This window comes from Uloborus diversus, chromosome 8 (genome assembly GCF_026930045.1).
Source record: "Uloborus diversus isolate 005 chromosome 8, Udiv.v.3.1, whole genome shotgun sequence".
NCBI lineage: Eukaryota > Metazoa > Arthropoda > Arachnida > Araneae > Uloboridae > Uloborus > Uloborus diversus.
In genome coordinates this window covers 100,197,366-100,212,661 of record NC_072738.1, presented here as the reverse complement: position 1 = coordinate 100,212,661, position 15,296 = coordinate 100,197,366, and the positions used below count along the sequence as shown (strand labels likewise).

Sequence of the window (15,296 nt, the reverse complement as noted above, 5' to 3'; positions counted from 1 at the left end):
GCGAGGAAATGACTTCAAACCTTTTTTCTTAAGAAAAGGAAAAACTGATGGATACAGAAAAATAACTTTCATGAAATTCAAGTACGCGTTAAAATCTTGAACAAATTCTAAATCATTTAAGTGCTCCACGACTTAAAAAAAAAAAAAAAAAAAAAAAAAAAAAAGGAACCCTTGACGTAACTGCATTAAACATTAAAACCGTGCCGATTTTGATGCGTGAAATTAGTAGTATAAGTTCAGCCAGTAGTACTACACAGTGAAAATGAAAAAAAAAAAAAAAAAAAAGCATAAAATCAGTATGAGATTTAAAAAAATCTTGGAAATATATACATGATTAAAAATTACCTGTTATAGAAATTAACGTGACTAGGAACAGACACCATCGAATTTTCATGTCTTTTCAAATACAGCCCTAGAATCAGATTGAAAAAATCGGATTAGACAATGGATATTTACAACACATAAAATGCTTTATTTTCAATGCAATGAATAAATATTACTTAAAAATTTGACACAAAAATTGTTTAATTATGTTTAGAAAAACATTTTACACAAATTTACTCAGGTAAAAAATTGTGCATCAGTGTATCAGGCGATCTACCGCTCTAATCTCAATAGATGGCTCCACTTAAATTACATTTTTAGAACAACCGTCATTGTTGAAAATTGTCTATGTGTATAGTTTGCGTTCTTTTTTTTTCACAACTTAACGTAAGCAGATTTTTCATTAAAAAACGGGGTGTGTTTTTTTGTGTAAAATCAACCTATAAATATAACATTGATAAGTGTACGGGTGCAATTAGCCATAATAACCTTATCTTTATTACCGCATCCCAACTACCAGTTCTTTTTTTATGGATATGCCTCGTACTGCCTAATCTAGAAAATCACTAGTGATAATATGACAGGTGCGAATTTCTTCTCCATTTTCATTCCATTCATTTTGTAAGAACAAGAAACGCAACGAGTAGGGTCCTATCGCAATTCGTGATTGCGAAAAACAATCTGAATTCAAGACGTCAAAATTCAAACGAATGTAAGGGACTGGATGCTAGATGTTGACAATAGAGGTTGCGTGTGATAACATCCACGTTGCGTCCAGCTGGATGTTTTCTCCTTCTTTCTTTCTTTCCTTTTTTTTTTTCTCATTTTGAACTCTACGAGCTTTTGTAGTGTAATTTTGCGTATCATAGCAGAACATTTATTATTTTTTTTATTCATTTAAAAAAAGAAAAAAAGAAAAAAAAACAAAAAAAAAAACATTTTTGAAAATTTTTGGCTTGAGCTGGTTTTAAAAAGACTTAGATCATAGTTTTCGATAGTAAATGTAGCGGCGCTCCGATGAAAGGTCACGGGCAACCACTGTGACCTCCCAAAAATTTCCTCATTGGCAAATTTTGTCTGACAATTCTCTAAGTTTTGGAACATTATTGCAATTTTTAAATGCCCGAATGTCCCATTTCTTTAGATGTACTTATGTGTGCATACCCTTGTTTTATCAATTAGCAAAATTTGAGTTCCATTCGGCAAATTGGGAATGGGGTTGTTTCCATCATAGTAAGGGGGAATACTACATTCTGTGGGAAATTTCGTGAGAAAATTGTGGGACCAATTCTAATGCATTCCTTATGATATGTATAACTATGCCTCACCGGGTGTTTTGCTTGAATTTGTGTCATATGCCTGTATGACGTCATTAATACAAGATGGCAACTTTGATGAGTTTTTGCAATTATGACTCAAAATTTATGTATTTTGCGACAACTTTCTGGTGAATTTACTTGATTAATATTGTATTACTTTTCTCTTTTTAAGTTAATAGTAAAGTACTTAATTTGTTTGCATATAAATTCATTTAAAAAAAAATCTGATAAATCTTCTTTTTTTACTTTGGCGTTCAGAATTAGACTGTTTAGCAGTACCTCGTGGGAGTTTTCGCAGTAAAAAATACTGTTAATATTCAGTCTTAAAGCGGTAAACATTAATACAGTAGAACCTCGTTAATTCGAACACACTTATAACGAATTACTGCTAAATCGAACTACATTTGTGATCTCCGTTCTACTGTATTCACACTTAAAACTATTGTTTTTCGTATAAAACGAGCCACTATTGAGGCAAATTCACTTTTATGGTCCCTTTGAGTTTGTTTTAACGAGGTTCGACTATATAATCGGTTAACAGAATTTCTAATATAATCGTTTAACAGAATTTCTAATAACCTGTATAATTACGCCTTACTTATGAGCTTTTCTTGCATCTTTTAGAGAGAACGCGCGTTTCATTTCACCAACACAGCTTACGTTCGTGCAGAAACTAGAAGATGTAATTGAATATATTTTTGGGGAAAATTCACTAACAGTAGTCACCATGAGTATTACGAAACATTTTTAAAACTTACTATGTCAAACAAAAACTTGTCCCATAATTGGACTATTAGACCTGGTGAATTACATACGATTATGGCTTATGCAGCAAGCAATTGGGTTATATTTAGACGTACAGGTCTTGACGAATTCGACTGAGTTATACAGTTAAACTATAGTGTCCAAAATTCTTGCAGGAAAGTGCGTTAGACGGGTTGTAGAAGCACACATTCAACATTAAGGGTTGACCTATTTACCTCGATGCCATTTAAACCCACAATGAAGAAATTAAATTTCAATGCTATAATAAAGTGCAAAATTAATCAATTGCTTTCAAGAAAAGAAGTATGGTGAAACAAAAGGACTTCACTCAAATATAATACTACAGATATTAATAGATTTTAAAATACATGAAAAAATGAAAGATTTTGAGGATACAGAAGCAAGTGGAAGACCAATATTAAAACTTGCTTTGTTATACATATGCATATGGTCGATACCATATTACTTTTTATACGGTTTGTTAGGTCAAGAAATTGGGAATTACACATTTCTTCATTGGAAGCTTTCGTTCCCTGTTTCTTTGCTTTGAATTTAACAAGTAATGCAGGTATGATGTCATGGTACCCGACTGAAATGAAGCGTTAAAAGTAAAGCATCCAGATCTTTGGAATGAATTCATAGAAGGTGATTGGGTTATTAAAATATCTTCTGTACCGTTTTATGCTTTAGGGTCAGATGAAGCTTTAGAGCAAGTGAATATGAGAATGAAAGTAATTGGTGGAATAAAAGAATGTGACTCAGAAAAAGTAGTCAGTAGCATCGAAGATAGTTTGCCGAATCCCATGAGAGGCTCAAACATAACGAAGCAAATGAACAGAAAATCTTCGAGCGTTGCTGTTCTTGATGCAATGGCAGAGCTACAATCAGTGAAGAAATCAGAGCAAGTGAAAACCTGTAATGATTTTGAGGCAGAATTTAATAATAAGATCAAGGAAAATCTTTAAATTACGATGAAACACACCTAGTGCTTGACAGATATATTGAAAACTCACTAAAATTTGACATGCGGAAAAAGAGATTGAGTACATCAAAACCCGTTGAGTTCAAAATAACCGATTCTACTAATATTAAAAATGTACAGATGAAGAGCGTTCTTCGAAAACAAAGGATGATTTGATAGCTTATCTGGAAGAATAAAGCCTTAATATACGCATGCAGCATTGAAAAAAAGCTAATCGTTAGCTGGACAAATGAAACTGAATCATCATTAAAAGGAGATGTGCATCACACTGCACATCAAAACAGTCGTGACTGCACATCAAAGCAGTCATGAAAAGGCAGATATTAAAATAATATTTCACTGTCTTCATGCTTCTAGAAAAAGGGCAACTAGTATTCATATATAGTCGCCGGATACCGATGTATTTTTACTAGCATTGTTCTGGTTAAAATCATTTCACTGGCCATGCACATTTTTGACTGGTGTATGTAGCAATCAAAGAATGATAGATCTCACCAGCACTATGATCGCATTTAGGAGATAAAACGAGAGGAGTATTAGGACTCCATGCTTTATCAAGAAGTGATAAAACAGACTCACTTGCTAACAAGGGGAAACCTCCTTTGAAAAAATTATGAGACATCTGAGACAATGATACTCTTGATTCCCTGAGTCATCTAGGGTCAACTGAAGAATTCAGTGCAAATGATAAAATTGCAAAAAAGGATTTATTTGTTTTCTTTTGCACTGACAAATATTTCTGATTTTGGAGAACTTCGTTGTTTCGTGTTTTCCAAGCAGGAGACTCAAAATGAAAGTTTGCCTCCACCAAGAGCATCTTTATCCCCTTACATTTTAAGAGCGCATTATCAGGTATTGGTGCGGCGCCTTGCTGACCAACAGCACCCGAATTTATCATCATCAGACTTCGAGTGGGAAAAGAAAGACAATTTCTATGTTCCAGTTATGTGTACACTTCCTTGTGCATCTGAATCCATCTTGACGCAGCTGCGTTAAAGGAAAATGCATTCTTTCATGTAAATACAAACCTCAAAATATTTCATGCACTGAACTTGTGTGTGTGGAGGTAATAAGGACTAATGTGAAAACCATGGTCCACGAAGTGATATTGATGACACTTCAGATGAAAAACTTTAAGTAAAAACTTTGTTTAACTTTAAATATATATATGTTTGAGTTAAATTCGGAAATTCAGAGTTTAGATAATGAAATTAATTTTTCCTTACTTACAGTTCCTAAAATGTAAATAATAAACTTATCATTATTTCTGATATTCTGAACGGATGTTATAAATTTTTCTACATTGAAAATAAATAAATAAATAAAATAAAATGCTTCTTATAACCCCAAAACACATGTAAACAAATTATTTTACTGGTTTTTTGGAATAATCAATTTGATTTTATCATCTAAGCTTTCCAAAATATTTTTAACTGCTATTGATTACTAAAAAAGTTCATAAAATCTGTATTGAAAATCAAAAATAACTAAATAAATACCTGATTTTAAATTGACAATTTGTTTTTAAATTTGAAATATAATTGTATTAAAATATCAAATATATAAGATAAGTTGAAAAACTTTCATAATATGCTTCAAAAATGAGTCAAAACCGAAAATTTTCATCAATATCTAGTGCAGCCGCCATCTTGGATTAATGACGTCACACAGGCCGTCTGACACAAATTCAAGCAAAACACCCGGTGAAGCATAGTTAGTATATAGGCCGTAAGTAATGTATTAGAATTGGTCTCGTGATTTCCTCACAAAATTTCCCACGGAGTGTCGTTTTCTTTAAGTATGAAACTGAACTATCAGTCAAAAGTACTACTTTTGGTCACTGAAGTTGATAGAATGAACAAAAATAAAATAAAATAATGGGGGGAGGAAAATCTTCTATTTTTAAAATGTTTAATTTATTATTATTATTTTTTTTAAATGTCCGATTTTTCAAGCAAGGCGTGGTTTCTATGACGTCACAAGTGTCGGCGCCGCGCACTCCACTGGCGCGCTGAATGTTTACGCTTGTTGTCTACCGTGTTTCTAGGTGATGATAATTCTGAAGCGAATTAAATATTGTGCTCTACGCTTGCTATCAACCATATCGTTTGCCAGTGCATGTGAGTAAAGAAGCAAATTAAGAATTGCACTCTGCGCTAATGGTATCAGTGAATGCATTTCATCACTTTTGATGTCATGTGCAGAAGCGTAAAAAATGAAATTGAATCTGCGCACCAATTAAAATGATTTTTAAAAAATATTAAACCTTGCCAAATTATTTAAAAAATGGTCAAATCCTACGTTTTTAAGCATATTTCAGAAAAAACTACTTTTAAAACTTTGGAAACAACCCCATTTCCTCCCTCTCAAGAATTTTAGTTCGAGGTGCCCCTGAATTAACGCTTCATTTGAAAAAGTACCATTCTCAATGTTTACCAAGCTTTTATCTGTAAGAAAGAAACCAAAAATTTATGCATTTAGAAAGTATTACTTCTAACTAGCGTGCAATGAGTACACGCACCCATTATTTAAAGTTATTAAAGAACAACCATTATTTAATAGGCGTATGAGGAAATAGTGTGGGGTCTGTATCAGATTTTCGTTTCAAACAAAAGGCAGTAAAACAAGAAAGCTATCAATGTTCATTCAACGGTAACTCTTTATTAAATGCGAGCTTATAATGACAACATTTTAATGCGATAGCGTTTTTCTTTGTTTTTCAATGCCTGAGGGGAAAGTGTAGAAAAAAGTTTACAATTTTGAATTAGTCACGCTTTTCGACTTTCATTTGTTCTTCATTGAATGTAGAGGAAATGAGTAGTTATCAAGGATTATTTTTTTCAATGCCGAAAAGCATTTTATTCAATTTGGAAAACTGTTTGATTACGTACCAATGATGGCAATTACTCTGAAATGGCGTTATAGTGTTAAAATATATAAATTTAGAAGGCACTTTACTGCACTAAAAAAAACCGGCTTACAAGATCTTTGAAAAAGAAAACAAATTACCGTTGCCAATACAAGAAAAGAATTCTTGGGATAATTAAAGGCAATATTTGAAATGAATTTGTTGCCGACTATTTTATAATTTGGCATAAAATTCTCTTTTAAATTAATGTTGCATTACAGGTTTGTAACATGTAGATTGTAGGAACTGTTCACCACGCCTGTCATTTCATATTTTGCCAGTGGGTGGGGGGAGGGGGGAGCAAAGAGTGGGTGCTCAATAATGTATATTACGTCGAAAATAACAAAAACCACACGCACACATAAATGCATTAAATTTTCAAAGTCAATCTATAATTTTTGTTTTATATAGAATGGCCCGCTAAAACAAAGCAACTATCGTAGAGATGCATTGTAACTAGGGTTTCCAATTCCGCTCCAAATTCAGTCCCACAGGATTTCGGGATTGCAAGTAGTCAATCCCGTGGGATCCCGGGATCCTGCGGGAATTCTTTATTTTTCTAAAAATGAAATTTTTGGTGTCAAATAGAAAAAGTTGTGCTTTTAAGGAAAGACTTTGTTACTTGAATTAATAATTTTCCGGAGTTCCGTGCACAATTTGAAGAATACTACAAAGTCACATCTCAATTATCAACTATCGTTTGGTATGCAAAAGTATGCCCTAAAAAAGTTCAATTCGTAAAAACAAAGCATCATTTCTATGGGATGGGAGGGGATTTTTGCACAAAAAAATTATGTGCTTGTTGGAAACGCGTGCTGTGGCTCCACTACTATCCAATTTAACTTCCATTGTTTTTTTTATTAACGTTGATCATTGTATCAGTGCAATTGATCCATTATAACAGTGTGAACGCTGATTTGTTTCACCAAGTCGCAGTCTCAGTAAAAGTTTTTTTTTTTTGGATATCTTCTCTAATTTTACCTCTCTCTTTAAAGAGACATCAAAAAACTTAAGCAGCTTAACATGCTGCACTGCCAGAGCGAGTCATCCTGTGTTTCATTCAAGTTTTTGTCGCTTCTTTTAGAGTCGTGCCGAATATTGTAGATTGCTCAGCTAGTTCATCCTACATAATTTTCAAGGTACCATACATTTATAATATTAGCTTTACGGTGACAAAGACATCGGTAAGCTGCTACAGGTTAGAGAGCATAAATAAAGGGTGTTTTTTTAGAGGTATATAACTTTAGGTTCAAATAAAACACCGTTGAATGATATAAATCACCATGAATTTGGCTTTATTCGAAAGATGATTCTTTGCCATTTTTATTTAAATGTGATTTCTGGTATATGGCCACTTCGGCTGGCTTGGAGAAAGTCTAATCGGGAAGTCCAATTTTCTAACACTTTTTGCAGCAATGGGGGCCGTATATGAATGATATGTGGCGAATGTTCTCGTCCAAGGCATCAATCGTCTGTGGCTTATCGGTGTAGACCTGAGATTTCACACAGTCCCACAAAAAATAGTCCAGCGTAGTTAAATCGCATGATCCTGCAGGCCAATTTACGGATCCATTAAGCGAAATTATTCGTTCACCGAAAGTTTCATTCAATAAATCAATTGTGACACACGCTGTGTGGCATGTTGCACCGTCCTGTTGTCTATTCATGATGAAATGGCAAAACACACTAAACACAAAACAAGTGATAACTATCAAAATAGCCCACAGATCAAACAGTGTTCCCGACTTAAAGTTCCATACTTCTAAAAACCCCTTTAAATGTCAGGCTTCTCATTGTTTTCTTCTTTGAAGAAAAATATTGTGCACTTTTCACTGCATTCTTTAAACGTGCAGAAGCGTTCAACATCGCATTCAAACTACTCCAGCGGATTTTGCAATCTGTGATGCATTTTTTTTTTTTTCATTTTTTTAAAGCACAATTTTCTGGGTTACAAATTTTAGTAATGTTTTTCAAAAACGTTCATAATTTTCAAGCATTTTTTCAATTGCTGAACGTAAGAAAATTGCAACGTTGAATGAGAATGCCAATTCTCAGAAAAATACACTATATTTTTTTTTCTTAAACGATAAATCCACCGTTCATCATATGACGTGCAAAGTTTTTCTTGCTCTTCTTGCAGAAGTACGAAGAAAGTGATTTAAATTTCAGATGATGCTTGTGAAAAAAATCGTCTTATAAGCAGAAAAGTTGGAAATCGTTCGCGTGAAAAATCTTTGTGGGATAGGAAATCTTGCGGGATTTTGTTCTCAACCCCGCGGGATTAATCCCGCTAAATATCATGCGGGATTCGGGATCGAAATTGGAAACCCTAATTGTAACCCTCCCCGATTCCGGAGCTGAGTTTAAGTCACAAACTCTAATGCACAGACGATCTGACCAATCTTATATTCCACTTCAAAGGGTAGGTTACCAAATTCAGAAACTACAGTTAAAAGATCCATAACTATACTTGGAAAATCGTAAAAATACAGCCAATTTAAAAATTAAGGAAGAAGAAATAAAAGAAAAACAGGGGGAAAATTACGAGTCAGGTTCTTTTCCTGCAGAGTGTTGGACGTCATTTTTTACCATTCTAATATTTATTGTTGCTTTAAATTAAGGGTTGTGTGTAGGGGGGGGGGGGTGAGTTCTATCTTCTTAGATGCGTCTCTGTATTTCTTTTCAAAACGTGTAATTAACAATTATTTGGCAAAAGAAATCTCACATGTATATGCTATTTTTTAGGAAAAATGTGCTTAGTATATTTGTGCCATTGTTACAAAAATTCGTTGCCGTACTTCTCTGGAGCTAGCATGACATTTATTACTTTCTTAGGATTTTTATCCTCATCTATATACATAAATGGCTACTTCTGTATGTAAGTATGTCCGGGGCAAACTTCAAAACTACTGACCGATTTTAATCATTTTTTCACCACAGATAGCTACATTTTCAGGAAGCAAAAGCTATAATTTATTTCTAAAAACTTAGTTTAAAAACGTTATGATGGAAAACAGTAAATTTCAAGTAATTTCCTCATTAAATGATTAAATATAAAACCCATTGTTACAAAAATTCTTTGCCTTACAACAGCAATATTAAAAGTAATCATTACGAAAATTTTGAATCAAGGCTTCTCCGGAGCAAAAATGAATTAAAAGTCATTTAAATATTTGGAAATTATACTTTTTGCTCATATAGGGAAACATTAGTAGAGAGCTTTTTTTTTTTTTTTTGTATGTGTGTGTTTGTGTACTATTTAATTAAATAAATAAATCGCGCGGTTTTATTTAGTGATCTTTGTTTTTGTTAGTTCATATTTTGGAAATTTTTGAAATTTTTGTATGCTTAAATGTCGTGCTTTCCTTTCTAACTAAATACTATTTCGTTATTTATACTAACGGCTGTTTTACTTTTACGAGTAATAAAGAAGTTCGATATTTCATCACGTCTAAGCGGTGTGTTTTGAGTTCTTTCAGTTAAAACAGAAAACGAATGAAAGTAGCAATTGTTTCTCCCAATTATTACTGACCCAGGCAACGCCGGGTATTTTTGCTAGTGTAACATAAACGAATCTACATTCGGATTAAAAATTATCCATGAATTTATCAATTATAACTCAACAAAGTTTAGTCGGAAATAATTGAAAGCGTCACAAACGAGTTCCGAAACGAAACGTGAAAAAGAAAGATTTCAAGGAATGTGATTGAAGGTTTCGTTTTCTACCAAGTGGTCTGAAGACAAGTTCTGAATTTACGGCCAACAAAAATAAAACGGTGACGTCTAAAGTATTGATTGTTCTTACTTTCTCTTTCTTGGAGTGGAATCCCGGCCCTTAGCTAGAGGGTTATGGGTCTGAGTAGGTTACTAGGTGAATTACGGTATCGCCATGTAAAACGAATCGTCCAGCCACGCTTTGTGGCAATACTGGCAGGAATTAGTTTTGAAAGAAGTTTCGATTTTAAATGATTGGCATAGCCAGCCCCCACCTCCATTAAGCTATTTAATTTTTATGTTTATGCTTTGATTGATAGACAATTCCGATGTCTGACACCAATAGTAACAGCAGTAAAAATTTAAGCAGTGGAATTTTAAAAGATTTATTTGATTATGTCATGGGGAGAGAGTTCGGAAGTTATCTAATTTTTCAAAAGTTGAACTTCTAAATACGCAATTTCGTCCCTCCTTTGAAGATTTCCTGGATCTGCCATAGTTATATAGTCACAGTATATGCATGAAATGATCATTTATTCCAAATTGCTTACCCAAAAAGTTATATTTTAGAGAAAATATTGCGGTTTATAGTGAAAATATTTAAAAAATGTCTTTTTCATCAAGAAAACCCATAACACAAATTCTTCAAACAAAATCCCCAGAATACAAGATTTTTTTTGAAAACCCAACACTTTGGGGAATTTTTGACTTATTTGTCTACATTTTTACGATACATTACTACTTACTTCGTGCTCTTTTTTTTATTTAATGGAAAATCCTAAAAATAGCAGAATCAAAATAAATAGCCTATCATGCAATGAACTTGCATTTTTAATACTTATTTTTAAAATGGCTAACTTTTTTTCGGCAAAACTATAAGATTTTGTTTCATTTCTTATTGTGAAAAATAGAAGCAAAAGAAAGTAACTTTGTATTTCTTTCCGCAGTCAAGAAAAAATCTTTCATTTTGAAAACAATTTTCTTAAACAACAGCCTATATGAAAACTTATTTGGAATACGGTGTCTCTTGCCTTACTAACTTAAACGAATACTGTAAAGAATGCTGCTTGTCAAAATTCTCATATGTAAGAACATTTAAAAAAATATTTACACACGTGTCCAAGAAGAAAAAAAAAAGATACTTTCTTTTGTGCGTTTTCAGAACAACCTTCAAGGGAAGACAAGATCTCCAAAACATTACACTTTTCTAAGGAATGCAGCCGCCTTGTTTAAGCTCACGTTAAACTGGTTGTCATGGCATGTTAATTAGAAATAATGAAATAACCCGTTCTTTCTTTTTTTTTTCGGCTAGTGCTGCACTGCGTTCGTTGGCTGACATCAACTCAAAATGGTGTTAAATAATTTTTTAATGATAGCTTTATCCGAAATGGTTTGAGCACTCTTAATTAAATATTATTGCATTGTTTGTCAGTTGAATTATCTAAAGCTGGGGCTTTGCATTGAAGCTAGAGTGCTCTGTTACTGACTTGAGATCATAGTCTGCGCGGACGTTTAGCTTAAAAGTAATCTTTATCTTTACTAATAATAAAGCTCAAAGTCTCTCTGTCTGGATGTCTGTAGGGAGTCTGTAACGCGCATAGCGCCTAGACCGTTCGACCGATTATCATGAAATTTGGCAAAGTTAGTTTGTAACATGGGGGTGTGCACCTCGAAGCGATTTTTCGAAAACTCGATTTTGTTCTTTTTCTATTTCAATTTTAAGAACGCTTTCTAGAGCAAAATTATCATAAGATGAATAAGTAAATTACGAAATTATCATGACGTGGAATGGGAGGGCGAATGAACGTAGCCAATTGCCGAGAAATTCGTCATCCATTATTTGTAAATATACAGGCGAACCGAATGACCTTTTAATTTTCAACTACGGGCAAAGCCGCGCGGGTACCACTAGTGTAAGATATAGTTACTTCTCCTCAAAATATTTTTATTTTTCAACCGAAAAAATTGTAATCCTGTAAAGTGGTGCTGCAACACGAGAATGCGAGTGCCTTAAGTGTTTCGGAGCAGTTATTTGAGGGGATTTAAGCCCAGTTTTCCTATAAGAAGCTGTGTTAAGATACTCAAAGCTCTAAAAGACATGGCATTTGTATTTTACCTTAGTATATTTTTTCTTTTTGAAAAATAAACAAAGCATTTTATTAGATTTCAGGCGGCAAAGATGCAAAATTTTGCAATACTACTACAACGTTTTGTGCGCGCGTTGAAACAAAATACCATATTAATTCATCTTGGCGTCACAACTGCTGTACTCAAACTGGTGTTTCTCAGCTCCATATTTGTTGCTCTCAGTGTCTCAAATAAATTAGTGAAAAGAAAAATCTGTCCGAGTATACTGTAACTTACAAAAAAACATTTATATTCTGTATAAATTATAAAAGCAAAGCTATAAAAGAATACAATCACTGGAATATTGCAACGCATGTTTCGGAGTTACAAGGAACCCTTTTTCAATGAAGAACTTGTTTTGAAATTAGAGCGTAAATAGAGAAGGTAAAACAGCAGTCACCAAAGAAGGAGGGAGAATCTGTTGAAAAGTGAAAAGCTTTTGTTTGTGTGAAGACAAAACATGAGAAAGTAACGCTGAACAACACAAACTACGAGTATAAAGCACGTTGGTAACATACTTTGCAGTTTAAGACGCTCAATGTTGTTTTTCTCATAATATAGCTACCTTCGGTCAGTCTGCTTTTTTCTTTGCCTGTGACTCCTTTAAAACCTTGGAATGCCTTGTTTTCGACAAAAAACATAGTCCTTGGTACAACTAATTCAGAATTATTCAGCCATTCATCCAACGAATTATTCAATCAAACTATAAATAATTGAAACATAATGTATTATTAGATGAAAGCCCCGAGAGGAAAGCACCTAAGCTTTTACGATGTGAAACTGTACTAAAAATTAAATTTTGAAGTGAGATTCTCAAAAGCTCTTTAAAATATCGTGTAATCGTACAGCAAGGGCTCTGTCGGTTTTCCACGTCGTCAAAAGGTGCCTGGAACCGGGTTTGAACCCCCTGACCTTGAGCATATGAGGCCAACGCCTAACCACTGCGCCACACTGCCGGAACGTTTTGTCATAATAACTGTTATATGGAGGAGAGGGGGAAAGAGGTCATGACACAAACTGTGCCACTGAAATTTTTAGGGAGTTGTTTTCAGGGATATTATTTACTTTTTGGACGAGTCTCGCTCCTGGGAGAGGATCTCCACAAATTTGTGGGAGGGGGGGGGGGTCCTATCGCTTTTGCGTGATGGGCACTCTTGGTTTAAGTTTCAGCTTCAGTTGTAATGGTCAACTTGGTTTCGCAAATAATCAAATCAAAAATTAATGTCGAACAACAAATTTTGAATTGGGCCGCATCGTGTAGTAACTTTCAACAATTAGAAACGTTAATGCATAGCAGAATATCAAGTTCTTTTGCTCCGAATTATTTTCTTAAAAAATGCCACCGTGATTCTATATCTATTAACCAATTCCTTTCATCTATGAAAAATAAAAGTACATTTTGGAAGGCGTGAAAACGTCGTGGAAAAGGAAGTCAGATAAACGTTAGAAATCATTCTCGTAATCGATAATGTTTTCTTTTTTTCTCCTGAGAGTTCTTAAAGGAAACAAAAGTTGAAAGAATCGAAAAAGAAAAGGCAGACGATAGTTTTGAATGAATAAAATATTCTCGCATGGTTTCATTTTGAAATTTCCGTCAAGGTACGCATGTGGTTGACCGCCATACCGAAACCGTTCCGACATGACCTCAATCTTCCAGTTTCTTTTCTGTGCGGGGAAAAGAGAAATAACGTGGAACTAGTCGGCAAACAAAACGACACATTAACATCCGCTTCTTTACAAAACAGCGAAATGAATGCTGAGAATTTCTTCCGCCGTTTAGTCAGGTTTTGAGAGTTTAGATTGCATTTGCATTTGCTTTTTTAGAAAGTATTCTTACCTATCTATAATAAATGAATGTATGAAGGTATATGTATGTAGTTGTTTTCAATAGTTACTCCTGAACACATGCATTTTTCGAGTGAAAGTTATAATAATAATAATAATAATAATAATAATAATAATAATAATAGTGACAATAATAACAATAATAATAAAATAATAATAATAATAAAATAATAAAATAATAATAATAATAATAATAATAATAATAATAATAATAATAATAAAATTAATAATTAAAAATAACAGCAATAATAATAATAATAATAATAATAAAATTAATAATTAAAAATAACAGCAATAACAATAATAATAATAACTAACAATAACAATGACAACAGCAATAATAATAATAACAATAATAAAAGGGGAGACCGGGTATGGTTGATACATATTTTGCATTTTGTTTTTTCTAATTTTTGTTATTGATGTTACGTACCAAAATAAATTTTTTTGCAATATTATTACTATCTTCGTATGAAATAATGATTTCAACACCTTTGTTAACATTTTTTTCCATACAAGTTTTTAAATTATTTTTTTCGAAGTATTTCCACTAGGATTTAAAGTGGGTCAAAACGTTACACCAATGGATGAACTGTGATGCTTACTTAATAAACAACGAAATGAAGTTTTTAATAGCTGTTTTAAAGAAAGACTCTCTCAAAATGTTTGAAATCTTAATTCGGATTAGTTGATAACTCGAAATTAAAGCCCTTTTATCAACTTAGCCCAATATCAACTGGACACGGTGGCCCCTTATAATAATAAATTTTAAAAATAATACCTACAACTTATCATATGCAGCGAAACAAAGAAAAAAAAAGGAAAAAAAAAAAGAAACCGAAACATCTAAAAACATTGAAAGAAGGAAGAAGAAATTGGTGATTCTCGTTAAAGAGTTCTTGATACCTGTTTGCAAGTAGATTTTGTAAGTCGTTTCTTTTTTTCTACGTTTTTCAAGCGTAACCCCGCCTAAAGATATTTTCGTATTTGGGTAGAATGCAACTGGGTTGATACCTAAATCAGAGCATCCATTCAATAAACAAGTAAATTAACAGAAAAACAATAACAAAACTTGGAACCTATTTTTTTTTAGATAAAACGCTTCAATCAAGTATTACTAGCTAGAAAGAGCGCTGCTTTTTCCCATAGACACACAATAACGCATACAAATCGGACTCAAACCTGAAGAATTTATTTTATTTATTTATTTAATTATTTATTTATTTATTTATTTTTTGTAGCCCAGTTCTCCATCAGTGGAAGTAACGCATGTAAAGCAGTTTCACGGTTCTAGATCTTCAGTTTTTTAGAC

The 15,296-nt window shown here is 33.1% G+C and overlaps 1 protein-coding gene across 2 annotated transcripts in view; it reads right to left on the bottom strand.

The window, feature by feature from the left end:
* LOC129228311 (mucin-2-like) overlaps positions 1-15,296 on the bottom strand; it is a 95,332-nt gene that overhangs the window by 44,244 nt on the left and 35,792 nt on the right. For both annotated transcript variants that reach the window (XM_054862985.1, XM_054862986.1), the window contains exon 2: positions 346-412. In XM_054862985.1, the coding sequence (XP_054718960.1) occupies positions 346-394 (49 nt within the window). In that variant the 5' untranslated portion in view covers positions 395-412. The remainder of the gene's footprint in view (positions 1-345; positions 413-15,296) is intronic.